The sequence below is a fragment of the Rhamphochromis sp. 'chilingali' genome (assembly GCF_963969265.1).
Source record: "Rhamphochromis sp. 'chilingali' genome assembly, chromosome: 12".
NCBI lineage: Eukaryota > Metazoa > Chordata > Actinopteri > Cichliformes > Cichlidae > Rhamphochromis > Rhamphochromis sp. 'chilingali'.
Genome location: NC_137939.1, coordinates 12,707,395 through 12,730,537, shown reverse-complemented (window position 1 = coordinate 12,730,537; position 23,143 = coordinate 12,707,395). Strand labels below are relative to the sequence as shown.

General features: G+C 38.0%; 1 protein-coding gene across 1 annotated transcript in view; it reads right to left on the bottom strand.

Annotated features, from left to right (window-relative positions):
- Nucleotides 1-9,897: 9,897 nt before the first annotated feature.
- Nucleotides 9,898-23,143, bottom strand: part of calcrl2 (calcitonin receptor-like 2) — a 39,696-nt gene continuing 26,450 nt past the window's right edge. Inside the window, exons 4-13 of the mRNA XM_080897848.1 lie at nucleotides 21,208-21,315; nucleotides 19,506-19,618; nucleotides 18,684-18,775; nucleotides 18,338-18,467; nucleotides 17,990-18,143; nucleotides 17,434-17,494; nucleotides 16,207-16,273; nucleotides 14,114-14,332; nucleotides 13,841-13,882; nucleotides 9,898-13,665 (exon numbers count right to left, since the gene is read on the bottom strand). Coding sequence (XP_080753974.1) covers nucleotides 13,387-13,665; nucleotides 13,841-13,882; nucleotides 14,114-14,332; nucleotides 16,207-16,273; nucleotides 17,434-17,494; nucleotides 17,990-18,143; nucleotides 18,338-18,467; nucleotides 18,684-18,775; nucleotides 19,506-19,618; nucleotides 21,208-21,315 — 1,265 coding nt within the window. The 3' untranslated portion in view covers nucleotides 9,898-13,386. The remainder of the gene's footprint in view (nucleotides 13,666-13,840; nucleotides 13,883-14,113; nucleotides 14,333-16,206; nucleotides 16,274-17,433; nucleotides 17,495-17,989; nucleotides 18,144-18,337; nucleotides 18,468-18,683; nucleotides 18,776-19,505; nucleotides 19,619-21,207; nucleotides 21,316-23,143) is intronic.

The following is a 23,143-nucleotide window of genomic DNA, read 5'->3' as shown; positions in this document are numbered from 1 at the left end:
TTGAACTACCGCAGTGGAGCAGCAAGTTTAACACTATCCTGGCCACTTATGGTATATACTGTGTGTGTTATATTGCAGGGGGCAGTATTACAGATCTTGTGAAGCAGTGTAGCATACCAGGTTCAAAAACAAGCAAAGGATAAGAATCACTAGAAAATTAGCTCGTTTGGCAAAAATATATTTTTGCTTGTTTTGATCCAAATGGCCTTTTTTGCATGATAGTAACTAATATTCAAATGCTGATTTGCAAAACGATTGTCAGAATAATACTCTGATGTGTCTTCTTGCCTTAGACGCCTTCCCTTATGACTCCATTTGATTTGCAAGGCAGCCTCACTATTTTACACACACACGCACGCACACATCCTTGCTTACAGTGTGAGCCTGTCTGTGGGAGTTCTTCTCAGTACAGTATGCAGTCTGTGGGTTTTATCAGAGGCGTCCCACCTGGAGGGAGTCTGGAGGCAAAATCACAGCTTCAGACAGATTTAGAGCTCTTTCTGCTCCACAGGAATGAACGAGCGGTGTTTGTCTTGCACCGTGTTTGAATAGTTCTCTTTTGAGAGCGAGCCTCCCATTGGAAAGTGGCTCCTGGGGTGTGAGGATGCATAATGATGCCGTTGGATAAAAGTCTTGCATCTGTGAAATGGTGACAGAACACACAGAAGCAACAAAAAGATTATAATTAAAGGAAAGCAAAGTATTTCTGCACTTTTTCATTATTATTATTCAGTGAAAAGTTAGCCTTGACTAATCTTTGACATGTCAAAGAGGTTTTTTTCATCCTATGAATAACAATGTTAAAATGTGTTTTGCAGAATTCCAGCCTTTAATGAGTAAGAGAAATGACAAAGGCCTCAATGAAAAAAACATTTTTTAAAAAGAACGTTGGAGTCAAGCATGTTCCTGGTTTGTTAGCTATTAATCTCCCCATGCAAGGCTTTCCTCATAACTTTTTAGCACCTTGTTTAATGTTGGGTAAAGAGGACACTTAAGAAAAGATGAGACACATAAATGTTCCAGTTTAAGAATCAAAATCAGAGCAGTCTGAATTGCAACTCTGGGCATATCCAGTCATATATTTTCTGTGGATGGAGGAGGAAGACGTGTTCGGCAGCTGTCACTACTGAGAACTGTGTACCTTCTTAAAATATAGTGAAGGGCCAAAAATAGGTCACATGCCTGTTTCTGAGGCTGATATGTGCCTCGGATTTAATTTAGTCAGGCTGACTAAGATTAAAACCAAAATTAAGCCTGGCACAAAAGCCTCACCTAATGTGGTTATGCTTTTTTTTCTTTAACACGTTTAAAATGCACGAGTATATGCTTTTTTAATGACTTGTCAAAAGTGCATGTGGTTACAATCAGAACACGTCTGTTTATAGTCTGTTTATAGGTATGCCACATCATAATGATTGCTCTCTCTCTGATATATATATGTATCAATGGAGGGAAACCAAATCAGGTGACCTCGCTATGAGCAGATTCATGAAGCCTCAGAATAAACATATAGCACGTTCAATTAATGTGATAAATGATCATTATAAATCCACAGTTCTCTGTGATCACTCTGAATGCAGGGGAGCTCAGATTAATAATGCCCCTCTTCATGGTGACTGTCTCCAGTGTAGCAAAAGTATTTAGTATTTTTTCTTTTGCTTGAATTTGTGAAATTATTATAATTCTATACATTACGGCTTTGAGCAAGGTGGAAAAGTTGTGAAAGCTCTCGTGTAACTAATAATTTGCCATCATCTACATTTGGACCCTTTGTAGTGCAACTATTGTGTCCTTTAGCTCAGGTCCCCCAGGAACAACAGCAGACTGCGAGGCAATTTTAGCCCCCTGATCACGCTCTAAATTTCACATCACGTGACCATCACAGAACTCGACATGTATTGTTCTCACCGATGGTTACAAAAGAAACGCAATTGAAGCCATCAAAGTCTCACTGAGATAAAGGGTTTGTGAAGTTTTAAAAAAATGTTCAACCTATGCAGGAAGGGATCAACTTAGAGGCAACTTAGAAGATTATGCCATGTGCTAATATAACATTCATGGCACACATATTAGCATTAGCACTGATAAGGATCTGATGTACAGTCATAGCTACTGACATCAAACTTTATATATTGCCTGAGTTTTTGTGAGTTATTTTTCTAGATTAAAAAAACAAACAAACAAATTTTGATAAAAAGATCAAACTTTATTTATCCCAAAGAATAATTCTTGTACTGCTCAGAAAAATCACACTGAAAAATAATAAAAAATAGAAGAATATATATGGAGCAATAATGTAATAGATTAACATCAACACCTAAAAGTATGACACTAAATATAAAGTATTCACTGTAGAATTTAAGAGAATCTTAAATTAGGATTAATGTAAGATTATTTCTGTTCACTTTATACTTGTACATGTTTGTTATGTAAAATAATGACAACACAAAAAGTCAATACGTGAAACAGCTGCAACAGACAAAAGACAGAGAACTAGGCAATCTGCACAAAGTCGTGAAAACAAGGTTAAAGGGATGTCCTGGCTGCTGTGTTTACAATATTGTTATTTTTAGAATATTAGATAAAGCCTCAGAGTGATCCAGTAACTGAAAGTAAAGATGATACAAAAATAAACCACTGTGAAGTCGGAGTAAATAAAACAGAAAGAAGGCGAGTATTAGCGGAAAGGCTACAATTTGCGCTGCTTCTGGTTTCAATTTCATCTCATTATCCTGAAATGAGAACATTCTCAGAGCCTTATTTTGAGATACTGCTCATAGTTTTCTAGTGATTATAAATTTGCCAATCTTGCACATGCTTTATGGTTGCATATTTAAGCAAGGTTTAGTACAATTTCATTTTCATTTTGCTTTAAGTGGCCATTTAGAGTGTGGATTTCACTAAAGTGCTTACTGTGACTGAAGTTTAGTCACAATAAAAAAAACACAAAATTTCTACTCATGGTAGCAAGGAAGGTTTGATCTGTGGATGACATGTTCAGTTTTTTATTATGTATCGCTGCAGTATAAACCAGAATGGTATTGGTTTTTTAAATTTATTTACTTTTTCTTTCTGTTTCTGCTGTCTCCTCTGTGGCAATCAGGCAGGGAGACTCTCACCAGGGCCAGGCAGGCATGGAAGCACAGACAGGAAGTGACTAGATCACATGTGACAATACTGCACTGAAGGAGGCCTGCACATCTACCACTGCGGACAGAGTGACATTACGGAGACATAGAAGGGGGTGGCAGTCACTGCCCATGCAGAAGTGAACACAAAGGAAGAGGTTGTAATTGGTTCATATACAATTTCCATCACCGCGAAAGCAGGGAGAAAAACTAAAGTGATCTGTAACTGTGAGTCTGTGTGAAAAAAAAGAAAATCAATTTGTCAAGAGACCACATCTCAACCGCAGGGAGCGAGAGACGTGTTAGAGTGAGATCAGGAGAGATTATAAGAGCAAGCTGAGAAGGGGGGCGTGAGTCCAAAGGTGCTTATCTGAAGCTGTGTGAGTTACATAAACACTGACCCCTGCCTGCCTGCCTGCCTGCTTGCTTTGCTGCTGGATGGAAATCAGGTTGCAGCATCCAGTCAGAGCATTTAAGGTCACAATCATGGCCAGGACGCTATGTACAGCCAAGAGGTGACACAGCAGGCTGAGACATCAATAATATCTACAGTACACCAGAGTACACTGAAGGGCTAGGAAATATGTTTTTGGCTTGTTGCCTCATAGCGGTGTTCACAAGTGCTCTACACTCTTTGCCTTTTGAAAACTAACCAAGATGAACAGATTTTCTGGAGATTAGGGGGGGAAAGGCGTAATTTTGGTAATTGTTGTTAAAAGTTGTTTAGATTCATCCTGTTAGGGATACAATGTAATCCCATCCCAAGACGCTGTACCCTTAGCGTGGTTGAAGATATTGCTGTGCGATACTGCACATTTTGGCACCAATCTGATGCCAGATACAGGGCCAGTATCACCAATACCAATACTTTTGATATATAATGGCAGTTTATGTGAGGGAGAGCAGTGTGTCGTGATTCATGAGATGAATGGTCGTTAATTTGCCAATTCTGAACACATTTTAATGACCACTAAATCACTGTGATTTTTACTGTACGTTATAATTAGCTAATACAAAAAAACACATCTTTTAGCTTTTTGTGGGGTTTGGAGATCTGGATTGCAAATATGCCTGTCTCTACACAAAAAGATTCACACATTTTTCACAGTGCATGTTTGAGGTATAGTTTTTTTTATAACCAAAAAAGTGTCGTTCATGTGTGACCCATTGGACGCTGCCTGCATTTGCTCTTTCCTGCAGCACCTGCAGTACCCACATTGCTCGAGCCGCACACCTTACATTTTACGAGCTTGGCTAACATCACAGAATATCAGATTAAATATGTGATGGCTTGCAAGGGCGAAATTTGGACACGCTTCAGTTAAAATGCCAAAGAGGGAGCGAGTGTATTCATACCAAGAGAGGCTGCACAGCCATCAAAGAGCTAGATCACAAATCTCAAGAGATGCTGCAAAGCACACCTGCGTAGAGTAATGGGGGTTAGCTGAGGTGCCTGCCTGTAAATTTGAAGTTCAGAAGAAACAGTGTGCTTTACTGTATTTTTCCTCTCCTGATTTACTGCAAATGCGGGATCTTACTTCATTGTCTTTCGCCAGACCTTTCATTGACACTTTTTCCTGTGAAAAACTGGAATACTATCCCATTGTGATGTTGCCACAAAAGATGAGCCTTAATAAGACCAAGCCTTTAAATCAATAACAAATATTCTCAAGAGTAATCCACCTTTTGCAAATCACACCCCTTTAAAATCAGACCAGACAAACCCCCGCTAGACGATGATATCTGCAGTTATGGCCCGAAGAGCTACATGAAAGCTAAAGACGCTGTTTGCAGATTTGAAATATGTATTGCAGTATTGCAATACCTGAACTCCTTTTTCTGTCCATAGTGTGTTTGCAAAGAGAGACTTAGGCGATCGGAGCAAATACTTTATGCTGTCAGTTTTGATTGGTCACAAACTAAGCAGTGACATTGCTCACTTAGCTTAGACACTGAATTAAAGCTTTGACATTTATTGTAACACAGGTATAATTCAGCTACAATTTAGTAGCTAAAAATAATGTTTTTTTCAGAATGCTTTTCATGCTCATCTTAAGAAATGATTCACTTAATGCTTTTGAAACCTGTTACCTTCACTCATTCTTTTCCTCACTGTAATAGTGAAGGGCAGCAGCAGTTAGGAAGGAGCCATCATTTTACAGCTAAGAAGGACTTAAAAATGATCGGCAGCTCTTTTCGTTTCTCTTTGAAGCATGAACTTGCTGGCTTTGTCTGTCAGACATGTTCTTATAATGATAATGCCTTAAGCTCAGCCTCCAATTTCTTAAATAAAGGTTGAACATTTTAGTGCACTGCACGTGTTATACATGAAAGAGGTTTTTTTTAAAGCTTCAAAAGATTAGATGGTTGATTTGTAACTGATTTGTGTTGATAGAGCTGTTTTTTTTAAAGCTGTTGACTCATGAAACAGTATTAAGTCAATAGATGCGAAAACTGGGTGAAAAATAAGTCCACTGACCCACTCATCAATAGTTTATGTGCTAACTTGGTAACACTGATTCTACCCCAGTTCACACATGATTAAAATAAACTTTACTGATGCATACTATAGCAAAAAAATGACTTAAAAATACTAAAACTATAAACATTGTAAAAGCGCATTCCAGAAAAATGAAACAGTGTATAGTGTGTAGAACATACTGAAGGGCCACGCATACCATCTTGTCTTGCCTGGACAAGAACTGAGGCTATCACTAAAACAGGATTTAGCCTAAATCTGACAGGCTGGGATTAAAGGAAAAGAAAAGAGGCTCATCTACTCCTGTGCCTGCTCACATGTGATGTGCATATGGGATTTATTCATGCTTGCACTCAGCAGTTTTTCACCTCGAATGCTTCAAATGATCTTTGATCATGAAACTTTCAAAATGTCAATAAATGTGTGTGTAAATTTAAGTTGGGTAGAGATAAACATAGCACATCGATAATGACCCTGCATTTGATAATTGGGTGAAATTAAAACTATCAGGGCTGTTCTCAAAATAAAGATTGAAATGATATCTTATCTATTTCCTTCTGTGTGGCTGACCTACTTCTATAGGGGTTACCACAGTATAGGATGATCTGCAACAAACACTCCACTAAATTGATTTCAGTCACATTCCTGCATCCAAAGTTCAACACCACATTGATTTCCCTCTGATCCTTCTTAGGTCGAATGTGAGTGTAACCAAGTGGCCTGTTTGCTTAAACATACGTGCATTAAAACCAGTCTTTAATGGGGCCGAAGGTGAAGCGGGAGGCATCCGCTCACATGCTAGAGATTGTAACGAGTATGGCTGCTTTAAGCTGTTAGTATAGATAAGCTGTGGGGTATCAAGTGAATGTATCACCATAGCACCTCTCTATTACACTATGTGTGGATGGAGCTGTATTGGATGGACTTGCAGAGCTTATACAGAGAAGCTCATCCTGTCACTGTGAGGGTCATGTTTTTTGACTTTTCCAGTGCTTTCAACACCATCAGGCCGACCCTCCTGGGTGATAAGTTAGCAGCGATGCAGGTGGATGCTTCTCTGGTGTCCTGGATTGTTGATTACCTGACAGGAAGACCACAATATGTACGTCTCCCACAGTGTGTGTCTGACAAGGTGATTAGCAACACAGGGGCACCACAGGGGACTGTCCTCTCCCCCTTCCTCTTCACCCTCTACACCACAGACTTCAGCCACTGCACAGAGACCTGCCATCTTCAGAAGTTTTCTGATGACTCTGCGGTGGTTGGATGCATCAGCAGGGATGATGAGACAGAGTACCGGGCTGTGGTCGACTCCTTTGTCACGTGGTGTGAGCAGAATCATCTGCAGCTCAACGTGGCAAAGACCAAGGAACTGATCGTGGACTTCAGGAAGACCAGGAAACACTTGACCCCTGTTTCAATCCAGGGGGTCAGTGTTGACATTGTGGAGGACTATAAATACCTTGGAGTACACATTGACAATAAACTGGACTGGGCTAAAAACACCACAGCACTTTACAGGAAGGGCCAGAGTCGTCTCTATTTTTTGAGGCGACTGAGGTCCTTCAACATCTGCCAGAAAATGCTGAGGATTTTCTATGAGTCTGTTGTGGCCAGTGCGATCCTCTATGCTGTTGCATGCTGGGGGAGCAGGCTGAGGGTCGCAGATGCCAACAGACTTAATAAACTGATCCGTAAGGCCAGCAATGTTGTGGGGATGGAGCTGGACTCCCTCAAGGTGGTGTCGGAGAGGCGGATGCTGTCCAAGATAAAGACAATGTTGGATAACACCTCCCACCCACTCCATGACATGTTGGTCAGCCACAGGAGCTCGTTCAGTGAGAGACTGAGATTACCGAAAAGCACCACTGAACGACACAGGAAATCATTCCTGCCTGTGGCCATCTCCCTGTACAACGCATCCACTTAACACACTGTTTGCTGCTACAACTACACATGTTTCTTTTCCAAATATTTATTTATAAGTGACTTATGTATGTATGTATGTATGTATATATATGTATATATTGTACTATTCTTAGTTAGCGTATTGTCTGTCTTGTCTTAATGTTGGTTTAAAATGGAGCACTGTAACAAAAAATAATTTCCCCCAGGGATCAATAAAGTATTCTGATTCTGATCCACAGCATTCTGTAATTATCTAGGTCTGCACAACTGGGGCAGAACCAGTCGTGCTTATTCGGCTGTAGTGCATAAGCTCAGTGACCGTGGAAACTTATTTTTAGGTTTGATTAAAATATAATCAATCTCATTTAGGGGGAAAATGTCATTACAATAGCTTAAACAGTGTAGGGACAGAACTTATAGCCTGCCTGATTACCTGCATTTTCAACAAAGCATCCGGGGGTGGTGATTTAATATGCGTGGAATTCCTTCCTGTACAGCCCAATAAAGAGCACGGTTTTAGTGAAATTATATAATAAAAATGCAAACGATACAAAAACATAGAGAAGTAGACGACGGTGTGGAGTGTGGTTAAAAACACATCCTCTGCTGCCTCCACGTGGCGTATTGTGTTACTACAACTCAGCAATAACCAACAACACCTAATGATAATAACATAACATAACAGATGTATATATGTACTTTATTCTCACCCTGCTTTCTCATTTATCATTCAGTTCATTTCAAGCATCCAAAGTAATTTACGTGTGCGGTAAGAATGAACCTGGAAGCAACGGTTAAGGTTAGCGGCGTTTCATATGAGAACTGTGTTGTAATGCTAGCTAGTTATACTACTGAGTACACGTAAACTACTACTCATATAAAAGCGCATAGAATCAACGCTGCCTTTTCAGTCTTTGGCATGTTTGAGTTAGCTAAAGGAGCTCGCTTAAAACTTACAACATGTCTTTGCAGCTAACGTCACTCATATCCTGTTAGCTGTCTTTAAAAAGCTATAAACATAAATTACAGTTTAATGTCATCGTTTCAGCTGTGTCGTTGTAATGTAGCTGAACGTAAATAGACAAATACACCTAGAATTTTAAGCAGAGAGTCTCTTCACTTTCTTCAAAAGTCGACGACCCACACTGGCGATACCATCCGGTCCCATGGTGTAATGGTTAGCACTCTGGACTTTGAATCCAGCGATCCGAGTTCAAATCTCGGTGGGACCTCGTCCTTTTCTACTACAGTACAATAAAATACGGTTTTCTTTCAGAAAATCGACATGTACTAAGAAAACAGCGAATAACCTTAAAGCAGATGTATGCCCATGTTTAAGATATTTTACAAAATAATGTATTATACACCTAAATACTTGGGGAAGATTGTCCTATCGTATCAACCAAGTGATTTGTTATTTGATGATCTAATGGTAAATGGCCTGTATTTATATAGCGCTTTTCTAGTCCCTAAGGACCCCAAAGTGCTTTACACATCCAGTCATCCACCCATTCACACACACATTCACACACTGGTGATGGCAAGCTACATTGTAGCCACAGCCACCCTGGGGCCATTGACAGAGGTCAATGGTCAATGGAATGGAAATCTAAATGAATAATTCTAAATGAATTATCAATTCATTAACAAATGCCTTTAATGAAAAACGAATTTACAGAAAAAACTCTAAACATTAAACTCTCAATAAAACCTAAATCTATTTAAAATTGCAATTTGCTTTCCCTATTAGCTGCTGGATTAACTATTCAATTAACTTTAGCATTTCAGTGACTATTTTGGTCCTCGGAAATGATCAAACAATGAATTGGTGTATTAAAGGTGAAATATTAATGTGTACACAAATTTACTAATACATATTTTACTGCACAATTCATTAATAAATCAGGAAACGTTTCATTTTGATGCTGGTCATCCTAGCAAACCGCTTATTTCCCAACATATAATCTCAATTAGCTGTTAAAGTTAATAGTACTTATTTTAATTACTTTATATAGTGTTGGTTTACACTAAATAAGATATATTAAATAAAATAAATAATAAACAAACCAAAAAAGAAATAAAGTAGCACACAGATTGCCATATTAAATATACGCCAAATAATAAAGTAACTAGCAAAAGTTAAAATAGTTTAATGGGAAAATAGTTGAGCATAAGTATGTAAAATAACAGCAGAAACACTTGTGTAAATTACAAATATTCCCAAAATAACCCAAAGTATAGAATAGTAACAGACACAGCTGGATTATAGTCACACAAATTTATTTCCACACATAAATGGCAGTGTTAAAAATATAAATACAGTATTATGTTTGTCTGTGTAGGTTCTCAGTCATCCACGTCATGGCGATCTAAGCAGCTGTGAAAGAAACACGACTGTTCTTTAGGGTTCTTGAAGACAGATGGCTTGAAAGAGGAGTGAAAGACGCTATCTATGTCCACTGTGAACGACCATCCTTGAGTCGCTTTTCTTTCCAAGCTCCTTAGAGTAATATGTTTGAAGTGAAAATTTGTTTTGGCACTTTATTGGAATGTTTCTCAAATTGCTTTGCAAATGCATCCATGACAGTTGTTTCTCTGCTGAGCAGGCACTTCCCAAGTGGGTGGGATTAAGTGAAATAGCTCTTTCTCATGCTTAGTTAATTTCCTGTTACCTCACTATATTCACACTGGAGCCTTTGTTTTTCTATTATGATGTGTGTGTATGCATGCTGTAATAACAGCTAAATACATTTGCTAACAGCTCACCTTTAACAATAAGACTTGTTCAGTTTTCTAGTGGACTGTAGCCAGGATACATACAGTGCACTACTATTAAATTGTATTTCTGTAAAGTCACTGTAAATGCATAACTGTGCAAAGGGAGGGGGAAAGCATTGTGTAACAATAATAAGCACTCTTTGAAATAATAAAACAGCAACACTATGGAAAAACTATAACAAAAAAGGCACACACATCTGTTACGCACAAACTCTTCTCCTGTCTACAGAAGTTAGACAAAAGCTCATCTTCGTTTCATCTGAAACCTCAGGGTATTAAAGCTTTACATCAGATCAGTATAACCTGTTCCATTACAATAAAAGTAATATAATTATAAAAGAAACATTAATGGCAGACATTAAATAAGTGCTTTTTTTTCATACATTGTTCACGAGAAAGTAGTGGGGAATTTGTGAAGAAACAAATCGTCTGATACCAACAATTGGTGGTTTAAAGTTCAACATTCCTTTCCCCCCCCTTTAAACACATGAAACATGAATAGATTTTCCTTATATTTTTGTTGTGTGTAGCTATTTATTTACTTTTATATGCTCTACCCAGCTGGTTGTTGTGTTTGCTTCATTCCAAACAGGTGTGTTACCAACAGGGGAGTTGCAGAGTGCCCCCTGGTGGACAAAATATTCATCATCAACATTCATGACATAGTTGAAGGGTAGCTCTCCATCTTGTTTTCTTTTACAAATTTGAATTATCAACTATATTTAATGTCTTCAGTACCAACAGATTGGCTGAGATTGGCTGATAGTATTGGTCTGCCGATAAATTGGTCAGGGTCTAGTGCACACACTATTTATGGAACTTCTCTGAGCCTTTCCTGTACTTAAACCTCAGCCTCAGAGTTTTGAGCCAACCTAGTTGAGCCGTTCTAGTTCTAATCTCATTGTAGAGAAACTGAAACCGGAGCTCAGTAAGAGACAATGAGAAAAGACGAGCAAAAGAAATATTTTTTTGCATATGTAAATATAGTTTGGATAATATGTAAATAAAGTTTTGAAAAATAAAATACCACTTCTGTATTTTAGCTCTTTTGCTGACTGTCCAAAAACCCCCAACATTCTGGCTGCTCAGTTACAGATTGAAGTTAAGGGATAAAACTCCAAACTATAACTAGTCACGACAAGTCTAGTTAAACCACAACAACACACAATATTGTTTAGTCTTTACCTTACATTCTCTTGAACTGAACTAACTGAATTACATTGTGTAAGAAACAGCTAGCATAGCAGTTGCTAGCTTCACATTTTGCTAAATTTTAACTTGGTTCAGCTTTTCACCTCAGTGGGTTTGCTTGTGTCATTTACTTAGGTGATGAAGTACCATAACGCCACTTCAATTTACCAAAATTGGTATTTTTCGACAAAATGCTAAAGAATACGTAGGGTTTAAGTTTCAGATTATCCAGCTGCAGCTATTGGGCCAGCTAGCTTAAACTTTGGATATAATTTTTAGATTTACATGTCTAGTTAGCTGCCTTTCTGTATCATTTGGTTTTGAAAAAAAAAATTAACATCTTTTTTTTTTCATTGTTACAGTAAAAGCCAACTCAAACTAAATATTACAGCATTTTGCCTTTTTTGCATTTTGTATAGGGCAGATTAGTTCTATAACAGTGTATTTTCCAAACTGTCTGGGCACAGCACTCCCTCTGGTAATAAATTCCAGCTCTATTATAGGATTCACTGTGATGTGAAATTTAATATGTGAAACAACTTAAATGAGGATGCTGGCTTTCAAGACAACATGAGGTGTTTTTATCTTTCTTAAATAAAAGTTTGTAAAAAAAAAAAATCACATCTCTGGGCTACGACATTCACTTGGTCACTCTGATATACAGTTAAGCATTCGGCAGCTCTATGGGGCAACTAATGACACAAACACTCACCTGAAAATATGCATTAACTGTTTAGAAAAGAGCAATGTTTTAATACACAGTTATCAGAGGTTTAAATAAGGCTTCAGATAAAATATCTGGATTGATTGCAGTTGCTGGAACTCTCAATATGAGGTCCCGCAAGGTGTCCATGAAAGTGAAAGAGGAAATCATTCCCAAAAAATAAACCTATCAGACAGATAGCAAAAGCTTTTCAAGTGGCCAAATCAACAATCTACTACATTTAGTAGAAAATGTAGTGCTGACCATTAACAGCTCTAAAAGATCTGGAAGCCCACAAAAGGCAACTTAAAGAAGATGATTGCAAATTCTTTCCTTGTTTAGCAAGACCCTTTGAATTTAGCTAACCCAAGAACGCTCTCAGGGAGGTAGCTGTATAATTTTAAAGTCTACAATCAAGCTAGTCACCTCATCTCAGTCTAATAAAGCATGCTTTTCAGTTACTAAATACAAAACTAGCGGCAGGGAAACAAGCAGCAACTGAATGTGGCTGCGGTTAAGACCTGGCAGAGCATCTCAAAGGAAATGCACCATTGATGATATCCATAGTTTTTAGACTCCAAAAGGATTTTCATCCAAATCTTTAAAAACTGTTCAATTAAAATTAAAATTTAAAGTAATTGGTTTATCCAATTACTCAAAGAAAATAGGGGACAATGTAATAAAATGGCTAGAATTCCTAAACAGCTAATGCAATACTTTTATTAATCGCATATTGATTGTTTGATTTGCTGTAGATCGTGTTTGGTGGTGTAGAGATGTGTCATTGTCCAAAAATCTATTTTCCTAACTGCATCTAAGATACAGTGTCAGGATTGTCATCTTTCTCTATTCTGATGAAAACTACAAAAAACAAACAACAACTGAAACTTGACTTGACTGCAGCAACATAACAAAACGTTACAATACGATTACTGGATATTACTGGATATGATGAACGACGATGATGAACGCTTGTTTTTTTCATCAGTTCCTAAAAGTCCAAAAACGTAAGCGTAGAAATGTGCCTGTGTGAGCTACACATTACATGCTTTTAAATCGCTCTCCAGACATTATGTACATACATACAAAACCTAACATTTATTGTGAAAACTCTCCGTCAGTCCCTGTTTTTTTCAGTGTGTGTGTTGTGTGTGTGTGTGTATATGGCACTAAAACCGTCACCTCTGTGTTTTATCCAATCAGATTTGAGTGGTCTCCAGAATGTTGCTTATCTCCCCGTTGGTGCATGCATTGCTCTTCTTCCTGCTGGCGTTTTGCGGCACCACGGAGATCGAGTCCTTTTTTTCCGAAGGTGCATTGGCAGACGGCTCTACGTTCATGGTGATGCGGCTGGTTTCGGTGATGGAAGAGTTGGTGTGGTAGTTAAAGTGGTTGTTGGTGAGAGGTGTTTCACCCCAGCCGGTTTTGCCCCAGGCAGATTTACACTGAAACCACTTCCTCCGCACTGCTGTTTGAGCCTGCACATCAACAGTGAATAAATGTCATCTTATCTATGCTCTTTTGCCAATTCTAAGTCAACATTTTGGAAATTCGGACAGAATTTATATCGAATGAGTAAAAAAAAATCTACATTATTTGTGTCATGACTGAAGTCTTAGTCAGTTTAGCACTTTGAAAATTTCTTAGACATACCTCAGCATTGCAGAAACAGAAAATAGATGCCACCAGGAGTCCCTGAAAAGTAACAGCCAGACAGATTCAATAGCAGTAAAAAAACATTTCTTAGTGAGAGCACTATACATGGTAAATTTGGAATGGGTTAATATTAATACACAGTGCTTATTTATGCAGTTTTAGGAGCAAAAAGTGCTCTTTGTCACTGCATGTTGCAAATTATCGAAAGCACTCTTTTGGTTTGATCACAGAGTTTAATGTATCTCAAGTGTGCCATTGTTTTGAGTGTACCTGGAAGTGAGTGAAGATGTTAAGAAAGAACTCATAGACAGCGTGGCTAATGCGTCCATCCGGCGCCCAAGGTATGAGGATATACTGGATTCCCAGCAGAGGGATGAGGATGAGCGTGGCTCTAACTGCTTTCATGTAGGTCGTGGACTCAGCACAGTGTGTCTCTTTCAGTTTGGTTATCAGAACCCGGACGATATTCAGGAGAAAGAAAAAGTTCACCTGGATAGATGGATGGAGGGGGATAGAGAAAAATATATGTGGTTAAAACAAATATGGATGAAAAGAATGAGACATAATGTTTATTATGAGGCTTTAAAAAAATCTTTTATACGGAAAATACAACAAGTGGCCTGATGGTGGCACTGGAGTCCCAGTAATTAAGGAGACTGAAGTTTAATACATGACTACTTACTGTCTACATTGTGTGCCTTTTACAGTTTAATACAATCATTTTGGCACTCGTTTCAGAACCTGGATGTCATGTTGGGTACTACGTGCTAATGTGTAACATGTTTTCAGGCCAAATCTGCTCTACAGTAATACTTTTTCTCTTGTAATTATTCCAGTGGAATTGACACTAAACCAGGCAGAGACACACTCTTAACTGATGAACAATAGTTGGCCGTGATTGGCTTCTTCTGCATCAGAAGACAACTTCAACAATGTGGAATCTGTAAGTATCCCAACCACTGCACATATGCTGAAAAGGTACCCAATTTCCCTAAAACAGCTCTACTATGTGCTTTTCGAGAGAAATGCAGACATAGAGAAGCAACAGACCATTAAGTATGTTCAGTTTATGGCTCTGGATGCAAGTAAAAACACTCTTAAGTTCATTTTTGTGGCTCAGGCAGGCTTCCAACAAGCCAAGACAAAGAGCGAGGTCAGAATTTCACTGGCCAGTGGAACACCATCACAGCATCTTGACAACGTGAGGCCAACATCACATGTCTGCTGCTATATTAGAAGATGGTGTGGTGGGATGCAGATCTTGTGTTGGCTCATACAATGCAGAGCTCCTTGTAGCATTCTTTATGAGCTAAATCTGGTCTTTGGGACTGCTGGGGAATTCTGTGATACTGTGTGGGACAATGTTAATTTGCATGATGCTTTCAGCTGGAGCCATGGTTTCAGGATCATCCACAGCTCACCATCATAGACTTGCCCATGCACTCTCCTTTCCTCTGTGTGACTGAGGATTTTTCCCCACATGGAAGTAGAAAATATGTGACAGGCATCTGCATCAACAAGTGATCATCCTCCAGACATGCAACATAACAGCAGACAAGTGTCGGGCCTGGACTCGCCAAAGGTTCTTTCCAATATGTTCCAATATGTATATTATTTTTAGCAAATTGCTTTCATTTAAAGGGAACCACGCTGTTATTTACAGTGTATTTTATCTATCTAGTCGGCTATTTTTCTTCACTTATCTGGGTCCCAGTTGTGGGGGCAGCAGACTAATTGGAGACTAAGTTTTTTCCCAAGCCAAACGAGAGATGTAATCTCTCCAGCATGTCCTGGGTCTGCCCCAGAGGCCTCCTGTTGAGTGGAACATGCCTAGAGCAACTCATCTAGGAGGTGCATAGCAGAGGCTCTCCTCGTCTTACAGTGGATTTCATTAGTAAATTTAACATTTGTTCATTGACTCCACTGCATCTGTTGTATTCTCTCTACTGGTTCTTTTACAGCAACGACATATGTGTACTGCATGTACTCTAATATTCAATGATTTTCTAAACAACTAAACAGTGAAACTGTACCAGTTTTCCTTAAAAACATATGAACGCAAATGCAGTGTTTTGAATGAGAATTTTGTTTTTAGCGTTTTGAAAAATGACATCCAGGTTCTGAAACTAGTGCCAAAGCTATGATTTTATTAGCATTTTATCATTTTACTGTAATTATGCTGGCAATATTTATCATGGCACTTAAAGGCTGACACAGCGTATTTGATCTCTCTGTTAATAAATGAATGTGTATCTGGTATATTGTCTATTTCATGTATCAGAGTGTGCAGCAGTGTAATGAACTGTCACTCAATATTTAAAATTTGGGTAAAAGATATTTAAAATGCACTGTTATCAACTCACAATGAGTGCAACATGAATGGGGGCGTGTATGATGTAGAGCAGCTGAGTGTGTGTGCTAATCCAGCACCTGAAACAAACACAAAGAGGAAATCATTGTTCATCGTTTGTGCCACACTCAATGAACACTGCAATTTGATGAGATAATTCTATATTTTATAATTCTTCTTAACAAAAGACTGTACTATGAGGCTAGAGTAAAGACCTGCAAAAGCACTTTATTCTTTGAGTCCATACCGGAGGCCGAACAAAGGATCACAGTGTTTTTTTTAAATATTCTTATATAGTCTCTTATGTTTTATTGTATAAAAATATTTTACTGAAAAAGAAGTTAAATTGACAGATATTCTAAAAAAAAAAAAAACTCCCCAAATTTTAAAAACTTCTGAACAAAGTTCAGATGGGAGAAATTTCATAATGGAAGCTCTGATTCAAACCAAAGTAGATGTGACAGATGTGGGCAGAGGGTTCTTCTACGTATCTGAAAAAAAGAATATAAATATCATGATGGACTGATTGAATAGAGTGCTACATATATAAAAATATAAAGATCAGTAAACACCAATCATTTTTGGGGGGAGAAGGTCTGACTGTGATGAATCCAGCAATATAAACCATGTGACTGTATCAGGTGAACTTAATATTCTACATTAAAAAAGCACGTAGCAAGTAAAATAAAGGTGTGGAAGGGGTGGAGCTATCAAATTATCCAAAAACTATAACTGACAAATTAAAAATATAATACCACAATATATTTTACTCAACTAATGTCAAAGGTGTTCATCTGCTTATAATAATGATGATGGCAAAACATCTTTTACGAAGCTGCTGTAGACATAGTCGCTATATAAACTATCCCTGTAAGCCACAATCTTTATCAGTGTTTTCGCAGGCTGTAAAGATTGTGGCTTATGGGAATGGGTCACATTGCAGCTTGTACAAGTGGATTACAGTGAATCAAATTACTCTCAGTGAGTCAGGCTTTATCAGTCATTAGCTTATATCCATTATATACTGACCTTAGTTTGTTGAACATTTTTCAGTCAAATATTTCTATACAAGAATCCACTTCATATTTTAGAGACTATAGAAAAGATGAAAAACTCTCTTGTGCTTTGCTCTACTTCCAGTACGGATATCTCTACACGTCTTACTACATTTCTCATCTTAGTCTGAGCTTCTGATTTACAGAGATGACAATGGCAAAACAGTAAATGTGCTGCATCTTACGGGTCGTTGTGGAAAAGCCCACGAGCCACAGCGTATGTGACAGCAGGAACGATGGGAAAACCTTTGGACAGAGAGAGAGAAAATCAGAAATGAATACTAGTCTGACACCCAGGATCTCTGCAGAGGCTGCTGCAGCCGCAGCAGTACATCTTAGTGTATTAGTGAATGAGGATGTATATGTATGTATAATACATGCTCACGTGTTTGGATACAGTGCCGTGAAAAAGTATTTACCCTCTTCCTGATTTCTTAGTTTTGTTTTGTTCTTTTTATATATATATATATTTGTCATGCATATCATGTTTCAGATCATCAAGCAAATTTTAATAGTGGACAAAGATAACCAGAGTAAATAACTAAGAGGAAATAATAATAATAATCCCCTTAACAATAATATTAAGGGGGAAAAAAGCTATCCCAACCTACCTGGCCCTTTGTGGCCAGAGCCAGGTCTGCAAATTTGCTGCTAACATGATGCAAATTCCTACATAACTAGACTAAGGAACTCCAAGAAGAATTGGAAAAGGCACAAATGTGTGTGATCCTCCTGACTCACCCCACCCCAGGATGTAGTACCAGAAGAGCTGCTGTTCCCCAACAAAGACGGCCACTATGATGAGTGTGTGGAGGTAGATGCCTTCACACAGCATCCAGAAGTAGGTGGAAGTAGAGGTATACTGAGTCAGTACAGCCAGGATCTTACAGTTCACCTGATAGAGGGGATATCGTAAGTCCTTATATACTGAATATGTTATAAGCAGATTTTTTATAAATATGTAATTAAACACAAACAGAGGACCACAGGTGAAAACTGAGAAAGGCACTAGACTATGGATTATAAGGCCTTTTTGAAAACAGAGAAAACTCATGAGTGTAATGAGATGAAGACTAGTTGGTGGCTCACAGAGTTGCTGGTGTCTGTGCCCTGGTTATTGACTATGCTGAATGTGAGCCATATCATAGTAACAATTGAGTTTAAGATGAAGGAAAGAAACATGTTCTTATGAAGGGAGATTCTCTGGCAGCTAAGGCTCCTGAAAGAGAGCAGAGAGAGCAAAGGAACAGCATTAATGGACTACCGTATTAGTTACGGGTGCTTCAGAGTGAACTAATACTTTTCTCAGGAGATTAATATTCCCATTCAAGCAATCACCATTATTTTCTATGATAATTTAATCATATGATTATGAAGAGGGAAAAAACAAGAAGCAGTCAATTAACCCAGACAGAAGAAACCTCCCATGACTCACTTGAAGTAGGAGAAGATGGTCAGACTGATGACTAAGGACACAATGGAAAGACTATGACCCACCATGGCCATGTAGTAGACACTGATGGCAAGCTGCAGGGAACAAATTGCTCAGCTATGATGAATGTAAATAGATTTATCGCTGACTAAGAGTGATTTTCTTTTAAAATTAAGATGTTAGCCAGCACAGAATACAATCTTTGCATCTTCTCTTCACAGTATGTGAAAGCAGCACACAGCAATGCAAATAAAACAACTGTAAACTCTCTTCTGAGAGAGAAAGTATTTGCTGAATGGCCATCAATTAAGATGCACTAAACAGTAATCACTGCTGGAGAAATGGCATGGGAATTTTAAATTGATTAAAGACAATATACAAAAAGTCTGACAGGCTTTAGAGATTTGTTTCTGACAGGAATATTCTTCAAACAACTGGCCTGTTCAGTCTAGACATGAGGTTGATTAGACTAAAAGCAGATTTGAGCAAGGTGAAAATTTCTATCAGAACTCTACTTAGACATATTTTGGAGGGTTAGATGAGTTTGCAAAGTTTTATGGCTTTCTAATAGTTAAATTGGCATCTCCAAATCAGATCAAATGAGATAAGATAAAATTGCAAGTTGAAAGTTGAAAGTGCGAACAAATTCTAACTCCAGTCAGAAAATTTCACAAAAAACATTCATTTATTCAGAAAAATAGCTCCCGAAACAGTGGCACACAGAACCAGATTACAGTAAAGGTCAATGCTCCAATTTGGTCAATTCAGCCAAAACCAAACCAAATTAAACAAATGCAGTAAATGATGAAAATAGCTCCATTTTACCTTGAGTTTGTGGTTAGTGTGTGCAGAACACATGGTGTAGTTAGACCAGATTCTCTTGCTCTCTGGGTGATGGAACCACTGGCCATCAGGATTACAGACTTTGGTAACCCTCTCTGTTGAATGAACAGATTTTACATGTTGTCATAGTTGGCAATGATAGGCCCATTATACATGAAATACAGCACGTGGACGATTTGTAGTACATGCAGTTAGGTCTGTTCTTTGCTGCACAAAGGGACAATTTTTGCAGTTTTGCCCCTGTAAACCACCACAGTGGATTTTAAATAAAACCATCAAATTGTCCTTGAAGTGAAGGCTTTTAGCTTTAATTAAAAGGGTTTAACAAAATTATTACAGTTTAACAAATGCAACAACTTTTAAACACAGTCCCCCATTTTTGAAGTCTCTAAATTAGTTAGACAAACTAACTTAATTTTTAAATATCAGGACTGTTTTTAATACTTACATGAAGTCAATGACTGCCTTAAGACTTTAACCCATGGACATCTTTAACCCTGGAGAACCCATGGGCTCGGATCTGACCCCATTGGTTCTCCAGGGTTAAATGCTGTTTTTTCACCCTTGAAATGATCTGCCATGTGTTTACTGTAGCTTATTTAAGTTGCTGTTTGTTTGTGGAACTTTCTGCATTTAACTAGCGAAAAGGTTGTTTTTGCAATATGCTTTGGGTCATTTTCGTCTTACCCAACAGTTTTGCAGCATTTGGCTGAATCTGAGCAGAGAGTATAGCCCTGTTCACTTCAGTATTCATCCTGCTATTTCAACTAAAAGTCAAAACACCATTCATCACTAGTGATCTAGTTCCACTAGCAGCCGTACGGGCACATGCCATAACAAAGTCTCCACTATGTTGGACAGATGATTCCGCTTTGTCTTCCTTTTCTAGTAAATTACCCTTAGTTTCATCAGATTTTTCTGGAAAGTCAAATCTGGTTTTCAGGTTCATTAGTGTAACCAGTGGTTTGCACCTTGTTGTAAACCACCTGTACTTCATTCATGAAGGTGTCTCTTGATTGCAGACTTTTGACAATGACATGCCTACCCCCTTGAAAGTGTTCTTGACTTGGCTAAATGTTTCAGAGTTGGTTTTCTGAACCATCGACAGAATTCTGTCAACATCCTCTCTAGTTGTCTTCTGATCAGTGCAAAAAATTGTTTTAACACTGCACAAGATTGTTGATTTGGCTACTCCTTTAGTTTTCCGATCACACTAATAGATTTATTTTGGTTTTGATCCTAATGACGGGCTTCTTCACTTGCACTGATAACTTTTTGAGCCTTACATTGACTAAAATGACTAAAAAAGCTATAAAACACAAATTCATTACTTTGAATGAAATTCAGACATTACGTGTCCTTTATTTCTCACGAAATAGCAAGGGAATGGACACCTGTCCAAGAAACTTCTTGTCAGTCCAATGAAAATGAAAATTGGTGACTATGTATCGACTATGTATAGAAATGCCTCTAATTCCTAAACAAATAATACAACATTTTTGTTAAACCCGTTTGATTGTGATTTAGAGATCAATCACATCTTCATTACTTGATTTAAAATTAACTATGGTGGTGTAAATTCAAAACTATAACTATCTTTGTTCAATCTATTATTCACTTACTGTATCAGTACAAATAAAAAAGAAGAATACAAAGAGACCATGTGTGTCCATTACGGCCTTACCAGTAGGGTCAAAGTCCATAAAATATGCTGGACACATCTGCATGACAGTTCCTGGAGCTGAATCATCCCAACATAGCCAGCCATCCCATGTACGGTTACAGTAAGGGCCTAAAGAGGGCAGAGGAGAAATGTCATTGAGATTTGCATGTCTGTGCAGTGGTAATTTAGGGTAAGATAACCATAAAACACACACACACACACACACACACACACACACACACACACACACACACACACACACACACACACACACACACACAGACAGAGAGAGAGAGAGAGAGAGAGAGAGAGAGAGAGAGAGAGAGAGAGCAGCTGGATAGTGTAGTGGTAACACTATAAGCCTTTTGGAAGTTCTAACCAAGTGGTGGCTAAGATGAATAGGCACATAGACAGGGGTGCACATAAGTGGTCCGCAGGTGCGCATTCGCTGTCAAAATAAAAGACGTGCACCAGATAAGAAGTTGCAACGCGTGTTTGCGTAGATAAAAGGCACTGTTTTTGTCCGCTAGAGTGAGATTTTCACGGCATATTCTGCACCACATCTCTGTGCGTTCATCATTTGAAGCCAGCTCACCTCCTGCAACCACTTTTCAATACGTGCTTCTTTTGCGGTTCGGACTCCTTATGACATTTCTTTGGAGGTGGAGGAACACCAAAGTAATTGCTTAAAGGAGCTTATCTGGTGCGCATCTTTTATTTTGACAGCGAATCCGCACCTGCGGACCACTTTTGTGCACCCCTGCAAATAGCTCAATACAGCGGCACACAGAAAGGAATTGGCAGTAATACCAGAGGGGTAAAACACCAGCCACTTGTAGACAGAGCAGTTCCTCAAGACTGCAAGACCAGACTGACCAACATGTCCACTGCCTGGATTGACTACAAGAAAGCATATTACTCAATGCCCCACGCATGGATCCTAGAATACCTAACACTATACAAGATCAACAGGACCTTAGGAGACTTTAAAGTTTGTAATATTTGCAGATGACACAAATATATTTTGTTCAGGTGTGGAATTGCCACAGGTTTTGGAGATGATCATACAGGAATTAACGATATTAAAGAAGTGATTTGATATAAATGAATTATCATTGAATCTAGATAAAAACTAATTTATGTTGTTTGGAAACCAAAATAAAAATATCAAAGTAGAAATATGTGTTGACAATGTATATTTAGAAAGAGTAAATGTAATAAAATTTCTTGGTGTGATCATTGACCACAAGGTCTGTTGGAAACCACACATTACTTATGTTCGAGGGAAATTGGCACGGAGCATTGCCGTCCTGGGGAAAGCAAATAATATATAAAGTAAGAAATAAATTGCTTCCAAAAGAAATCTGTAAATTGTTTATAGAAAGACAAGGTGGGTGTAACTTAAGTAAGTAAGTAAAACTTTATTTATATAGCACCTTTCAAGATAAAAATCACAAAGTGCTTCACAGAAGCTAAAGAGGGAGGGAAATAGAATTTGAAAATACAAAGCGCTAGAACAACTTTGAAAAGTATGTCTATCTCTATAGCAGGAGTTAAATTATGGAACAGTCTAACAGAAGAAATGAAAGAAAGTAACAACATAAACTAGTTTAAAATGAAATATAAAAAACAATTTTTTAACAAATATAAGAATGAAGAAAACAGGGTTAACCCAGTGTGGAAATGTTGTTCGTAATAGTGTTTTAGTTTGTTTGTCTCATAATTTGTCAATCTGCAAACGTTACCACTCAGTCCTTATTTATATGAAAGTAACTATACTGTGGTGGGGCTTGTTTATTTGTTTTGTTTATTTGTTTGTTTTGTTTTTGCTTTACTTTTACTTCATATGTTGTTTGTTTAATTTAAGGCTAAAAGAAAATTAAATTAAAGGCAAAATTTGAGGGGGTAGGGAATAATAAGTGTAGACTTCTGCCTACTCCTTTTCAAACAAAAGAAT